Source organism: Patiria miniata, unplaced genomic scaffold (genome assembly GCF_015706575.1).
Source record: "Patiria miniata isolate m_02_andy unplaced genomic scaffold, ASM1570657v1 HiC_scaffold_10, whole genome shotgun sequence".
NCBI lineage: Eukaryota > Metazoa > Echinodermata > Asteroidea > Valvatida > Asterinidae > Patiria > Patiria miniata.
In genome coordinates, this window is record NW_024037048.1 from 3,095,404 (window position 1) to 3,109,926 (window position 14,523).

At 40.6% G+C, this 14,523-nt stretch overlaps 1 protein-coding gene across 1 annotated transcript in view; it reads left to right on the forward strand.

Moving 5' to 3' along the window:
* LOC119735529 (transcription elongation regulator 1-like) overlaps positions 1 to 14,523 on the forward strand; it is a 32,359-nt gene that overhangs the window by 13,958 nt on the left and 3,878 nt on the right. The window contains exons 5-14 of the mRNA XM_038209268.1: positions 348 to 737; positions 1,053 to 1,277; positions 1,490 to 1,617; positions 2,636 to 2,730; positions 4,025 to 4,188; positions 4,879 to 5,090; positions 5,504 to 5,712; positions 6,697 to 6,847; positions 12,689 to 12,856; positions 13,867 to 14,037. Of these exons, the coding sequence (XP_038065196.1) occupies positions 348 to 737; positions 1,053 to 1,277; positions 1,490 to 1,617; positions 2,636 to 2,730; positions 4,025 to 4,188; positions 4,879 to 5,090; positions 5,504 to 5,712; positions 6,697 to 6,847; positions 12,689 to 12,856; positions 13,867 to 14,037 (1,913 nt within the window). The remainder of the gene's footprint in view (positions 1 to 347; positions 738 to 1,052; positions 1,278 to 1,489; positions 1,618 to 2,635; positions 2,731 to 4,024; positions 4,189 to 4,878; positions 5,091 to 5,503; positions 5,713 to 6,696; positions 6,848 to 12,688; positions 12,857 to 13,866; positions 14,038 to 14,523) is intronic.

Sequence of the window (14,523 nt, forward strand, 5' to 3'; positions counted from 1 at the left end):
TCGCCTCGGGAAAATAGAATGTCCATGGATCACCTCGGGAGGCTAGTTTTACTACACCACTCAAAGCATTCAATATTTGTATATTAGTTTTCTTTGTTTTTCTTTTGTTTATCTTTAAACTTGAAAACTGACAATTTTAGTGCAGACGTCTTATCTATCCAAATCAATGTATGTGCTTTCTGGGGTTGGTCAAAAAGTCAAGAAAGCTTTTACTCCTTGAGGCTGAAAACCTTACAAAGGACTGAGCCAACAACATGCTATTTATAAGGTGAAAATCACTTCTGTTATGTTGATTTGAGTTAAATGCAAGTTTTCTTAAATTTATATATTTTTTTCCAACTAAACAGCCACACCGGTTCAGGCTAGCCCATCTTCTACCACACAGGCTGCACCGAGCGTCACTACTCCAACTCAAGCTACTGTGGCTGCTGCCTCACCGACTACACCAAAAGAACAATCACAGCTACAACAGCAACAGCAGCAACAACAACAACAGCAGCAACAACAACAACAGCAATCAGCACCACCGCAGCAACAACAGCAGCATCCGCCAATGTTGATGCCCTTCCCTGGTATCCCGCCTGTGTTACCTGGCCAGGGCCCAGTGCCGGGCGCCGGGCTAGGTCCAGGTCCAGCAGGCATGCCACCCCCACCATTCCATCTGTTCCAGGCACACATGGCTCGTATGCGTATGCCTGGTGCCATGCCTGGAATGCCACCGATGATGCCCTTGCCAGGTATTACTAAAAATCTAAAATTATACTTGCAGTAATACTAACACATTATGGTTGGCTTTTATATCTGTTAATCCTGATGACTCATTTTTCGAATGGAAACAAAACCAAAAGGTTGAGCTTCTTTTTCCCATAACCATGCATTATGCATCACTAAGGTCACTTCCTTTGAGGGGATCCATTGGGTCTGGGGACAGCTCTGAAATCAATTCCATCTTCTTGGTGTTGGGCTTCATAAAATTGAAGTCATTTTAAGTGTGTTGTGGCTTGTGTGGTGACAAGATTTTTGCTTCAATTAATTTTCACCTCTCTCGGCAGGTATGCCTGGTGGCTTCCCACCCCGTGGCAATCCAATGTTTCGACCGCCTTTTAATCAGCCCCCAGGGGGAGGCCCCGCGGTTGCTGTGACGGCACCCAAGAGTATCTGGACAGAATTCAAGACTGCTGACGGGCGGCCTTACTACTACAACACCCGAACCATGGAGTCCACCTGGGAGAAGCCCAAGGAGTTGATTGAACAAGAAGAACCCAAGAAGGAACCTGGTAAGATCATTTATGTTCACCTCAGTGGAGTATGACCTGAGAGTACCATGCATCCTGAAGGTCCTAGCCCCACTCTGCACCTCATTCACAAAATCATATTGTATGTGTTTGTTTCAAACTTCTTGCGAGTAATTAAAGAAACTTTGTTATAATGTACATGTTAGTTATCTTAAAAGCTTCACAGTGTTTTGTTATCTTTGTTACTTAAAAAGCCCAAGAGAAGGAAGCTGATAAAGCAGATGGAGAAGAGGATACCAAAGATGAGGAGGAGAAAAAGGATGATGAGAGCAAGATGGAGACGGAGGATGCGAAAGAAGAACCTATGGAGGCAGAAACTAAGGTACGGCACAGGGCCCGAACAAATACATCTCCACTCATAAGTGCCCTGCCCATGACTCTCCTGCCCACCGCTGCCCTACCCAATATTGTCGCACCCATTACTGTCCCAACACCACTGCCCCGCATATTACTTTATAACCCATCACTGCCCTATTCATTACTGTCCCACCCACCATTGCCCTCATCCACCACTACCCCACCCACCAGAGCCCCACTCATTACTGTCCCAACACCACTGCCTCGCATATTACTTTATAACCCATCACTGCTCTATTCATTACTGTCCCACCCACCATTGCCCTCATCCACCACTACCCCACCCACCAGAGCCCTACCCATTACTGTCCCAACACCACTGCCCCACATATTACTTTATAACCCATCACTGCCCTATTCATTACTGTCCCACCCACCAGTGCCCTCATCCACCACTACCCCACCCACGAGAGCCCTACCCATTACTGTCCCAACACCACTGCCCCACATATTACTTTATAACCCATCACTGCCCTATTCATTACTGTCCCACCCACCAGTGCCCTCATCCACCACTACCCCACCCACGAGAGCCCTACCCATTACTGTCCCAACACCACTGCCCCACATATTACTTTATAACCCATCACTGCCCTATTCATTACTGTCCCACCCACCAGTGCCCTCATCCACCACTACCCCACCCACCAGAGCCCTACCCATTACTGTCCCAACACCACTGCCCCACATATTACTTTATAACCCATCACTGCCCTATTCATTACTGTCCCACCCACCAGTGCCCTCATCCACCACTACCCCACCCACGAGAGCCCCACCCATTACTGCCCCATCCATCACTGCCGAATCAGTCACCACCCTACCCACCACTGCCCCACCAGCTTATTTTGAAGTACGCAGTGAACCCTTTATAAAGGATGCCACTATACTTGTAGGTTGGTCACCCAGGGACCATTGAGTGATTAGTTGAGTCGGATGACATTAATTGAAACCATCAACATTTGTTTGATTCCCTTTTGAAGGAGGAAAAAATAGTCGTTGAAGAAAAGAAGATAGAGGAAGAACCAGTGGACAAGTCCAAACCCATTGCTACCAAGCCCATTCCTGGCACACCCTGGTGAGTACTATTGATTGGGGTCTTATCATGAGTAAAGCTTCCATAGAACCCCATCCAAGGATGCAATTAACTCTCATGAACACCCCACTAGATGAACTACAGTCGGCTCCAGCAAGTACAAAATCAGATAGGACAGAGTTCCGGTTATAACAAACATATCTTCTGTCCCGGCAAAAATGTCCATATTTCTATAGGGAGAAAATCACTTTAGACGAAACCGGACATTACAACGAAAGTTTTGGTGATCCCGTTGCGTAAAAAAAAAACATTGTTGGCATCCATTTATAATGAATGTTTACCAATCCTGGCTCATGGCTATTTCATTCTAACCCAATTTGAAAGCAGCATTAGTCATCATTTGGTGTCTGTCATGTCAGTTATTTCATTTTGCTGACGCTGACAGCTTTTACCGCTCGGTACCTTTACGTGGGACGTGGTTTCGGTTTGTTCATGACTTTCTTAATTTACAATTCATTTCAGCAACATATCTCTTCTTATACTAATACATCAAATACACATTTGAATTTCATCTTTATTCTTCAAGGCTCGGCCTATAAGCCGCCCTGTGTATAAGCCGCAGTAAACATTTTCAAGGGCAAATTCAACGTATAAGCCACGGCTTATGTTCCAAAAATTACGGTATATGTTCCACAAGAAATTTCTCGACTATCTGTTGGCAACAGCTTGAATTATTGGTTGGCTGGCTATCCCATTTTAAGGAGGGCCATGGCATCATGTTTAAGTGAGTGTGTGGGGAGAGTAAACAGCGTAGACCATGGCATAGTTGATGACTGGTTGAAGGACTCCCTCCCCCATCTTCTTTGTGGTTTCCAGCCCAGAAACATTTTCAACACATTTGAAACGGGACTGTTCTTCCGCCTGACTCCCGATAAGACCATATCATTTAAGGGCGAGCAGTGCCACGGCAGTAAGCCAAGCAAAGACTGCGTCCCCGTCCTACTTTGTGCCAAAGTGGACGGGTCCGAGAAGTTCAAGCTGGTCGTCATCAGGAAGTTCAAACACCCAAGGTGCTTCAAGAACGTCAACTATTGTTATTGTTTTGTCACAAATTTTGCTTCATGTTGTAAATGCTCTTGGCATACAGCGTTGTGCAGTGAGACAGGTGGGGTCAGTACAGGGTTAAATATGAAATAGTAAATACCTGGACCAACTTTTCCAATATTATCTTGCATGCTGCTAGAAACATGCCTTTTTTCTTTGGCCAAGGGACATTTGAATATTCATGATGCTTATTATTCATGACGCATAACCAGACTTGTCTGTTTCTGTGCAGGTGTCTTGTTTGGACGGGAGACAGTAAGGTGTTCTTCTTCAATCCGTCCACCAGGATGTCACTATGGGAACGACCCGATGACCTCTACAACCGTGCAGATGTGGACAGGATGATCCTGGAGCCCCCACCAGGACAGGAAAAAGAAAAGCAAGAGGAGACCACAGGTAAGCCTTTCTTACAGTGGTTCAAATTTTAAGGTTTGGCTGGGTTTATTACCACTGTTGGTGTTTCTTTAAATTGTTTTATACAACGCCTGCATAAATCCCCATCATTTGATTGGTGGGTCGTTGATCACATGTCATTGAATTATTCGTTCCAACCCACCGCCCAGCCACACTGTCAAAACAGAAGTTCCATTCCACAGTAAGTAGAATTACCCATTGCACGGCCACACTTTTACCAATAAGATGAGGTTTATTCTGGTGTTGTATAAAACAAATAATGAATGTTTCACATTCGTGAAGTGGAAAGAATAATTTCATTTGGTGACAGTTGGAATGTTCCATTCCACTCAGTGAATGCAACAAAACATCTGTTGCCTCATGAAATTATCCTTACCATTGTACTCATAAACATTCATTATTTGTATAATGTCTGATATGGAGTACTATTCATAAGATGGAATTTTGCGTCGGGGTGAAGGGCAAAACCTAATTTGATATGGAATACATTTGTTTTGTTCAGTATATTTGTGAGCAAAATGAAGCATGTTATTGGCTGGGATGACTCCACGTCACTGTTGAATAAATTGTATGTGAACTTGGAAGATGGAATCATTCCAGCTTCAGGTATTCCACGAGAAATACGAGTTTTGAGATGCTCTCTAAAGAGTGATTTTGTATCTTCTTGCACAGCCAAGAAGCGAGCAGAGGATTCAACATCGGAGGAGCAGCAGCCCAAGACCAAGAAGAAGAAGAAAGCGTCAACCTCAGAGTCCTCCCCAGAGCCCACAGATCCCCTCAAGGAAGCTGCCTTGGAGGCAGAGATCAAAGCAGCTAGAGAGAGAGCCATCACCCCGCTAGAGATACGCATGAAACAGTTCATGGACATGCTGCTAGAAAAAGGGGTAAGTCAGGCACATTTTAAAGGCGGATATCAAGTTTCTGTGTTTTTACATTTGTATTTAACTACACAGATGTGATGGAAACTAGTTATAACTGTTTGGACATACCCTGGAAATGTAGAAATGTAATAAACATTTGGGAGTTCAGGTTGGCACAGTTGTGCTTTCCTCGCCTTCCACTTCTGAGGAATTGTATTGAAATATCACTCAAGTAGACTTAGCAATTAGGTTTGTGGTCCCTGCCTGACTTTTAATTGGAATGTTATTCCACAAAGTTTCCTCTCACCCCTTAAAATCAACATTTCTTCAACATCTTCTGTCCTGAGACTTCTTTAGTAATCTGAACTACAGTGCCTGTACACCAAGGGCATTTCTGGATAATTTTTAACTTATTTTCTTGTTTGTTTGGCTGTCAGGTGTCAGCCTTCTCGACTTGGGAGAAGGAACTTCACAAGATAGTCTTTGATCATCGCTACCTCCTGCTTAGCCCCAAGGAGCGCAAGCAGGTCTTTGAGAACTTTGTCAAGAACCGGGCTGAAGAGGAACGCAAGGAGAGGGCCACCAAGACAAAGCAGAGCAAGGAGGAATTCAAGGTCCTCATGCAAGATGCCAAACTAGGATCCAAGTAAGTTCAGCAATGCTCCTAATGCCTCATTCTGCTCACTTTTCTTCCAATTGTGTCCTGGTCTGTTTTCCTGGCACAAAATCTGCATTTAGACTCTTGCTATACCCAGAGGTGTGAAGTTCATCACAAGTCACATCTCAGTTCAATTGAAGGTCAGATCACAAACAGCAGGGTATAAAAAATGACAAAGGAATGCTTCACTCGTTTCTTGTGAATAGCTTGTGATTGACTTGTGAGGACTTGATTAAAACTCTAAGGCTCTACTTCACTTTTCAAAAGGCTTCAAAGTTGGTCTTAAGAAAATTCCCTCTACTGTATGGATACTACTTAAGTTAACAGCCATATATAAGGAATGCCAAGTCTATCTTCTTATGGGCTCTGTACACAGGTACCCCCTCAACAGTAACGACGATGCCTGACACTCACGCGGAGATGCTATGGCTTTGTGCACATTCAGAATACAATTAGTTGTGTATACTTCGCGGTTTATGTGTGCGAACCAGTACTCGTAATGTGGCCTTTGCTCTCAAAAGTGGTTAAAAAAGCACCCTCTCTTGTTGGCGCATGGAGCCCATAAACAAACAGGCACCCTTCAAATCGCTCAACTTGAAGTCTGCTGATTGAGGTTGACATTAACCAATGCACACTGTGTGGAGGATAATGGTATATCTGGCTGATTGGCCAAAAAAGGCACCATCTATCTTTTGACAGATTCATCCAGTTTTCAGACACCTTCTTTAGGATATGTTTTCAGTTACACATGAAATGACTTACTCTACAAGAAGTTTAGGCATTTTATGCCGAGACTTATCTGCAGTCTCGTGATACTAGTCAGAGCATACTGACCTTAACATCGATTAGGGTCTGCTTAGAGTCTCACAGCTCTTTTCTAGTTACTCACTTCACATGTCATATCCCCAAACTTCTCCTCCGTCAGGAATGGGTGAATTACTGGTCACTTTTCCCACTCCTTTTTCCCACCAGGACCTCCTTCAGTGAGTTTGCCCAGAAGTACGGTAAGGATGCCCGTTTCAAGGGCATAGACAAGATGCGTGAGCGTGAGGGCCTGTTCAACGAGTACATGCTGCAGGTCCGCAAACAGGTCAAAGAGCAGAGCACACACAAGGCTGAGAAGGTAACCATTCCCTTGTCCGTGGTCAGGGCTTTTTCTGTTTGTGTGGTGGTCAATGTATTGCAGCACTTAAACCAAAGGGGGCCAATCTATATGCTAGTACCCTCACATTGAGTGCATTGCCGGGTGCACAATTACTTATCAGAGCATAACATTCACTGGCTGGTGCAGTTAGCATGGGGTATTCTCTTTAACCAAGAAGTGAAGTGTTTTGGGGGGTGTAGTGAGGCAAGAGTTAAATTTGTTAAAATTTTGACAAGGTTTGTTTAGCCTCGGCTTTTAACGAGCTTGTGTTTGTGTGTGCATTTAAAAGAAACACATGTAATTTGATGCTTTGCCATTCTTCTGATGACACTCACCGCATATTGACCAAAACATCATACCTATGGTTCTCAAAACCATTTCTCTTTTGGTTTGCACGATTTATTGCAAAAGGAGACAGTCAAGTTCTTTTGTATTCTAGTTCTGACAAATGAAGCACATAAGGCAAAAGTTTCACACTCAATTTAGATCTGTCACATGCAACATTTCCTCACTTACTTAGAATGCACTTCACAGAACAAACTTGACTGATTGCATCAATTTTTGCTCAGACAAATATGTTAAATGACCGTAATTTCAGTCTCAGGAAGCAGAATGTCTGAAATGGTCCAAAATATGCTCATACACCTTTGCTTTTCAATCTTACTGATATTAAAGGTACGTAGGATCATTTTGCTGTTTGTGCATTTGTTTTTTGTTTGAAGCAGCAAAATTGCTCATAATCTTAAGTAGGGTGCATAACTTTCAGCAAGATTGCTGTTCTTAAATCGTTGTGTTCATTTTTCGGGTACTTGCAATGTTCCTATGTAGCTTTGAATGAATGACGACATGTTATTATCTGATGTACATTGCAAGATAACAACCTCGCTGTGCCAAGATTAATATCAAAGCTGTACAGTTTGTGTTGCCAGCCACTGATCAAGCGGCTATAGATTGGCCCCCTGTACTGGTGTGCTGCCAGCAAAACATGATGCAGTTCCTTTTAAAACAAAGTTATTAATATTCTTACAATTAATTCAGTGTTAAGAGTTTTGTGGACACAACAACAATCTAAATGGAAGTTACCAAAGAATTTGTTTAAGAATTGTGAAGTCAAGCTAATGATGGACATTTTGTTTTTGGATTTTATTTTTTACAGAATTTGCATTTCCTGTTTGAAATTTAAAATTACAGTGAATAACCTTGTTTGACAAATATGAATCATTTTATGGTGCTGCTTTATGGTCGAGTTGTGCCAATTCTAACAAAAATGATGCCGTTTTTGAAACATTTCATACTGTATTATCCTGTGCCTTGCAGCACCAGGTTTGTTATGAATTACATGTGCTGCATTGGCTGCCTGCCAAGTTTTGGACGTACATGTATTTGTGTTTGGCCTGACAAGTTTGTTGCATGTCTGTAAAGTGTCATTGCCATGAAGAAGATTTTGAAATGCTATTGTATTTTAATAGAAGTCAATATTTAGAGCAATATAAAACCCTGCAGGTTAGTTTCAAGTGAAGGAATATGAAATGCTAAAGTAACTGTCACACAGAGAGTCACTGCACAATTAACAGCCATGTGAAGAACAGTGAGGCATTGCCGAATTCACGTGCTTGCCCTGAGCTTTCTACACAAAAGAATAGTGCAGGGATTTGAATTGTCATCCATACTCCATAGAAGATTACCTCAAAACGTTTTGAAGTTTGGATGCTTAAGTTGAATGGATTTGAAGTGTAAATGCCATACACACAGAATTCCATCAGCATATATATTTGTTTTCATTCATAACCAAATTTGACAAAGAATGCATTTCTTCTCAGGAAAAAAAACAGATCTTTGCTGGAAAAAAGTTGTTTCAACTTGTAATTGATAACACTTTTCTTCTTGCGCAGTGATATAACATTTTGAAAGAAAGTTAAGTTTAATAACAACTAGGAATGGACCTTTTTGATGTTCAATTACTTTTCCCTCATCACTGTGGCATTGATTGAATTATTTGATTACCAAATGTGTGCTTGATTGGACAGGTGAAGTCACTGAGGAAATCTGGTGCCATTTTATTAACACATTTTCCTTGCAGGATCATTGCCAATTTGATTGACCCATTTGTTGACCAGTTGTTTGAATATTACAACTTGAAAACAACATTGGAATTGAAAGCTGGAAAATGTGCATTTTATCTGATATTGTTGAAAGTTTTTTTTAAAGGATAATAGAACTAACGCTGTCTTTGTTGCAGGTTGAATATATCATGTTTGACATGGAACCATTCCTATTCATAAATAATTTATTGCAATGTTAACTATGAATTTTCATTGTTTAGGCTTAAATATCAAAGGTTTATTCTGATCTTTGTGCAAATGTTATGAAACAATCATTGACAAAAATACATTATGTAACTAATTTTCTTTTACTCTACATATCCAGGTTACGATTGTTGATTTTATTTGTATAAATGTCAATGTCATGCATCACTCCTGAACTATTTGTAATCTATGAATATATGAATTCATTGATGGTCATTTACATTGACAGTTCATAATATAATATACTTTTGTGATTCATTTGATGTGTATGTCTGACCATTTAACCAGTTTCTTTTTTGCAGGTTCTATTCAATACCATAGAAACAAAAAAATATACATTGAACTTCTCATGCAGCTTCAAATGCATCAATCATTTTTTCTTCTCTAGTGCCAAAACTCAGTCCATTTGTGAACAGGCGTTGCAAAATTATTAGAATATGCATTTAATGTGTTGAAACCCTTAGAAGGTATTTCCAGTTGAAAAATGTATATTCAAATTTGGCCAAATAACAATTGTTATACTCTGCACAATATGCACAGTTTTTGTTTCTATGGTAAAGTCAGTAACTCATATTATTGCAGTGGAAGATTTTCAAGATTTTGATCAAGTTGTATTCATATAATAATGTACTTTTCATATTAAGAACAAAACTTTTCGTCCACTTATGCAAACTAAACCTGGCCCATATCACATTTGAATAAAGTTTTCCCTTCCCTTAATCCCTTTGCAACAAGAGTAAAATGACCCCATCATAATCAAAATTTCTGACTAAAAATTAGATTCTAACCCCACTTATTTGACCCTTGTCAGTTTGACCCATTTGACCTCTCATTTGTGTATTTTATATCCAAACACACTTTTTAAAGAGCTTTGCCACCTTCCTGTGTATACAGTCTTCCCAGTGGATTGCTCTTGCCAGGTGCATTGTGGGAGAAAGCAAGCGTGCAATGCATTGTGGGTGTTTAAGGCTTCTTGCCCCCTCTCTGTCTGAGCCTCATCATATTCAGCGCATATGATGCAATCTGAGCCGGTACTGATTGTTTTCCTTCTTGATTGTTGACAGTGCTAACGTTAATATTTCTGTACATAAGACTCTCAAAGTTAAATTTTGCAAAACACAAACATGGCGATAAAATATATTTCGCCCCCCCCCCCCCTCAAAATCAAATTGATGATTCATATTGGAAAAAATTCATGATTTGTGATTTTGTGTTGGATTTCACAGTTCATTGCAACGTGTTAAAATAATGAACAAAAAAATTAAATGTTCGTTTGAGATAAACTTTGAGAGTCTTGTGTTTGCAGCATCTTCAAGATTAGGACTTGTTCCCATAGCGATGGTAGCCATGACGATCACATCAACGATTTCCAACATTTGATGCCATAAGCAGATAATGCAAATACAAGGCCTTGAGCAGGAATTCCATTGGTAGGATCAGTTAATATACAATGTATAACTACTACCAACATGAACCATTGGGAGTATTTCTTTATATAGATTGAATGGCACTTTTGACTGTATCAGTTGCTTTAAGAGATTTGAAAGTTTGTTGGTTCTGGGAGCAATCTTTTTCCATCAACTTGATATTTCAGCATGTTTATTGCAAGTTGATATGGAAAAACAAAGTTGATTTGGATTCAGAACCCTGCATCCAAACAGATAAGATCACATAGCGCGCAAGGTTTAATGACTGGTATTATGCACCATTGAAATCAAATGTTGTATTTACAGATAGGAAGATAGTATCCAAGCTAGGGCACCACTTGTGATGAAAATAATCAGCATTATATTCAAAATGTATCCACTTGCATCAGGGCTGTGCTTTTTAAGAAGGCTTGGGATCATTTCTACTAGTGTAAACAAGCGCATATGTATGTTTTCACATTTTTTTACTATTCAAAGGAAAAAAAAACTTCCATCATCTGGTAAGACTTTTTTGGGGGGGGGGGTGCTTAAAAGTAAATGACACGTCAAGGACTTTTTAAAATAAATTTCTTCTCTTTTGTAAAGACTTAGAAATATTGAACTGCGACTGGTTCCTCACAAAAAATCATCATATTTTGGACGATCCAGGACATCAACAATTTGAAATTTTCCTTTTATTCCAATGCTTCCTAATCTTAATTGATATTGTATAATTCAAATTTAAGATGCAGAAGTATCGTACACATTGTTCTTGGACTTCTCGGAGCTTGAACAATCTGTTTATTACAGTTGATAGACTGATTCAGGGCAATAAAGCCCATTCCTTGATTACATTTATATTTGTGACATATTTAGAAAAGGGCAGAGTTGAATAGCTGTGTTTCCTTTCACTGAGTCCAGAACAGTTTCCACAAATTATTCCTCCTGTCTTGAATATTCATACCAGTTGTATGCAAATGGTGTCAGTCACTGATGCATGACTATTTTTGAGAGATGCTTCACTTGGCCAAAAGCCACATTAGTGGACAACATGATAGAAATGAATGTGTATATGGCGCTGTGTGGACTACTCACAGAAAGCAGTGAAGGAAGCGTTATGGCGCACACTGTGCAGGACTAATTGCTCGAGAGGAACACACCTAATATTTGTCTGCAGTAAAAATGGCACTGGATCCTTCTGTAGCTACAATGGAATGCATTGTTACTGCCGAGGGCTTATAGAGCCCATGCTTGTTATCTGAACATGACTTTCAACTCAAGTTTGTCAGTACATACATATGCATATATCTTCTGGTAACATTGAATTTATTCATTTCCAGAAATAGATGTATTTAAGCATTGCAAGTGGACAGAATCACAAATAGCATGTATCAGTGACAGACACTCTGATACTACATGATGATTGTAGATATGAATTTTACCAGTTGGATGTTTCAAAATAAGCATCTTTTTGAAAGCTTATGTGCTAAAAACATTTGTTACCTGATATTACTTTGTGATTTCTTGAAAATTGGAGCCAGTGCTTCCACATGAAGACATGTATTCAATGAGAAGTTTATTTTCAAACATCCTGCAGCTATTTCATCAATTGGCAGTCATTTGGTCAGATATCTGTGCCAATCAAACTCTTATGTGAGTTTCAGATCATAGTCAGGTAATTGGAGACTGTTTGTGCATGGAACCAACCAAGATGGCTGCTGTGTGAAAATATTTCTTGGTTGGAGTTTACAAAACCTCAGCTTTCTTCTGGCTTTGGCGTCATCTTTCATAAGAATCCTGAGATGTTCAAATCTAATAAATATACTCCAACCACTGGCCTTGCCTAACAGGATTTGATGTCTCTATGGCAGAAAATAAACCAATTTAGTACTGGAGAGTGTCAAGTCAGGAGACTTAAACCGTGACGTTTGAGCCTAAAGCCCAAGCCAGACAAAGCCAAGATTATGTAAACCCCCTACATGTATGTAACCCACCTATTTATTTGCACACGTAGCTTTAATAATGACGAGTTGATGTTCACTGATTAATAATCTGCATATCCCATCCCTTTCCCCACCCCTGTCTGTTCCCTTGCTCCACTCACACAGTTGAAATCAGATTTCTTCTCCTTGCTGGATGAACTAAAAAACTTGGACAGCAAGTCACGTTGGTCAAAGGTCAAGGACAGTATCCACCACGATCCCCGCTACAAAGCTGTCCATCACAGCTCACAGCGGGAAGATCTCTTCAAGGAGTACATCAGCAGAAAATCAGAGGTGGGTTTCTTACATTTGGTTCTTGATTTACGATATTTTCTTTTCCAAATTTTTGTTGGATAATTGTAGTCTGAAATGATGACTGTGAACATTCACTGCAATATACGAGATTGAAAAGCTGTCTTTGGCTGTGCAAAATCCTGTTTTTCCCTGCAATACATTATTTGGGAACATGTCAACATCCATCTTTAGACTTTGTGAAACGGTATACATTTTGCATTGTGTGACAAGTACTGTGCAGTTCTCAATTTCATTGTTTACTTTTTTGGGGGTTTGGGGTGGGCTACGTGCTTTACATTGGAATTTATCTTCAAGCAAACTTGATTCCTCGATCCTGATTGGTCGATCCATGGCAACAAGCCGTGCTACATATAACCATACCGCACGGCCACGGTCCATACCGCACTCCGCGTATTGCGCTATTCTAAGCCTACGTGACGCGATTAGTGCTGCACAATTCACTGTGAATTCAAAAGTTGCGCGTAGGTTACACAGCATGCGTGTTCCAACTTTACTCTGCGTCAAGTTTGCTTGAAGATAAATTCGTTATCACGCTCGCACTCGTGAAACACGGAAAATGTAGTGCGTCTGTGTCCCACATACCACTCGGCCTTCGGCCTCGTGGCATGTGGGACACAGACGCACTACATTATTCCGTGTTCCACTCACGCTCGCAAGATAACTAATATTGTATCCAGTGAATAGACATGCGTTCTATTTTATGAGGCTTTCTATTGCATTTATATATCTGGTTCCACATACAAAGATTTTTAAAAATGCATGAGGGACAGCAAAATAAGTTGACTAGAAGTTGAAAATTAGCCTCTTTGGACACATGTTTGGTGGTGTAATAAATATACAAGACCAAAACTTCTACTACCTGGTATATTTTCACCATCACTGATAACTGTCGTTATTATTGCTACTTTCACTCTTACTGCCACTGTCATTGTTGCCTTCACATTAGCGCCTTTGTGATAGTTATTCAAAGTACTTTCTGATTGTGATAGGTCAAAGATGAAGATGCTGAGAGGCAGAAGCGTGTGGAGACCAGCCTGAGGGAGAGAGAGAAGGAGGTGCAACGCACCCGTAGCGAGCAGCAGAAGGAACTAGACAGGGAGAGAGGACAGTTCAAGAAGGAGGAGGCTGTGCAACACTTCAAGGCTTTACTTACTGATCTAGTAGGTTAAGGCAGTCTGGCCATGAACACTCATGATTTCTCCCAAATCTTCCACTGTGGAGGAACTCATTGTACATTGTTGTACTTTTCGCTATTCTTTTTACACAAACCAGTGCATGTGTGTAAGGCAGCCATCTTTCCTACACTCTGGCCATGCTGACTTCTTGTAGTGTCTAAGGATTGTCTGCACGTGCCATTAATGCAAGCATTGGTCTTGGGCATTCACATGCCCGAACGAGTGCACACATGCAATGTTTCATCCCTTCTAAATTTATGTGTTCAAAGTTAATTTAACGTCATGAAGCATTCAAGGTAAAATTTCTCGGAATATTTTCTGCTGTTGAGATGTGTTCAAATTCAAAGCGCAAATACTGACGTGGTAGTTGAGACCGTCACAAATCAATTTCTAAGGTTAGTCATGAGTAACAGGCGATGAATAATAACAAAGGAATGCCTTTTGTCTCAGCTCATTGGGACTTATGAATGG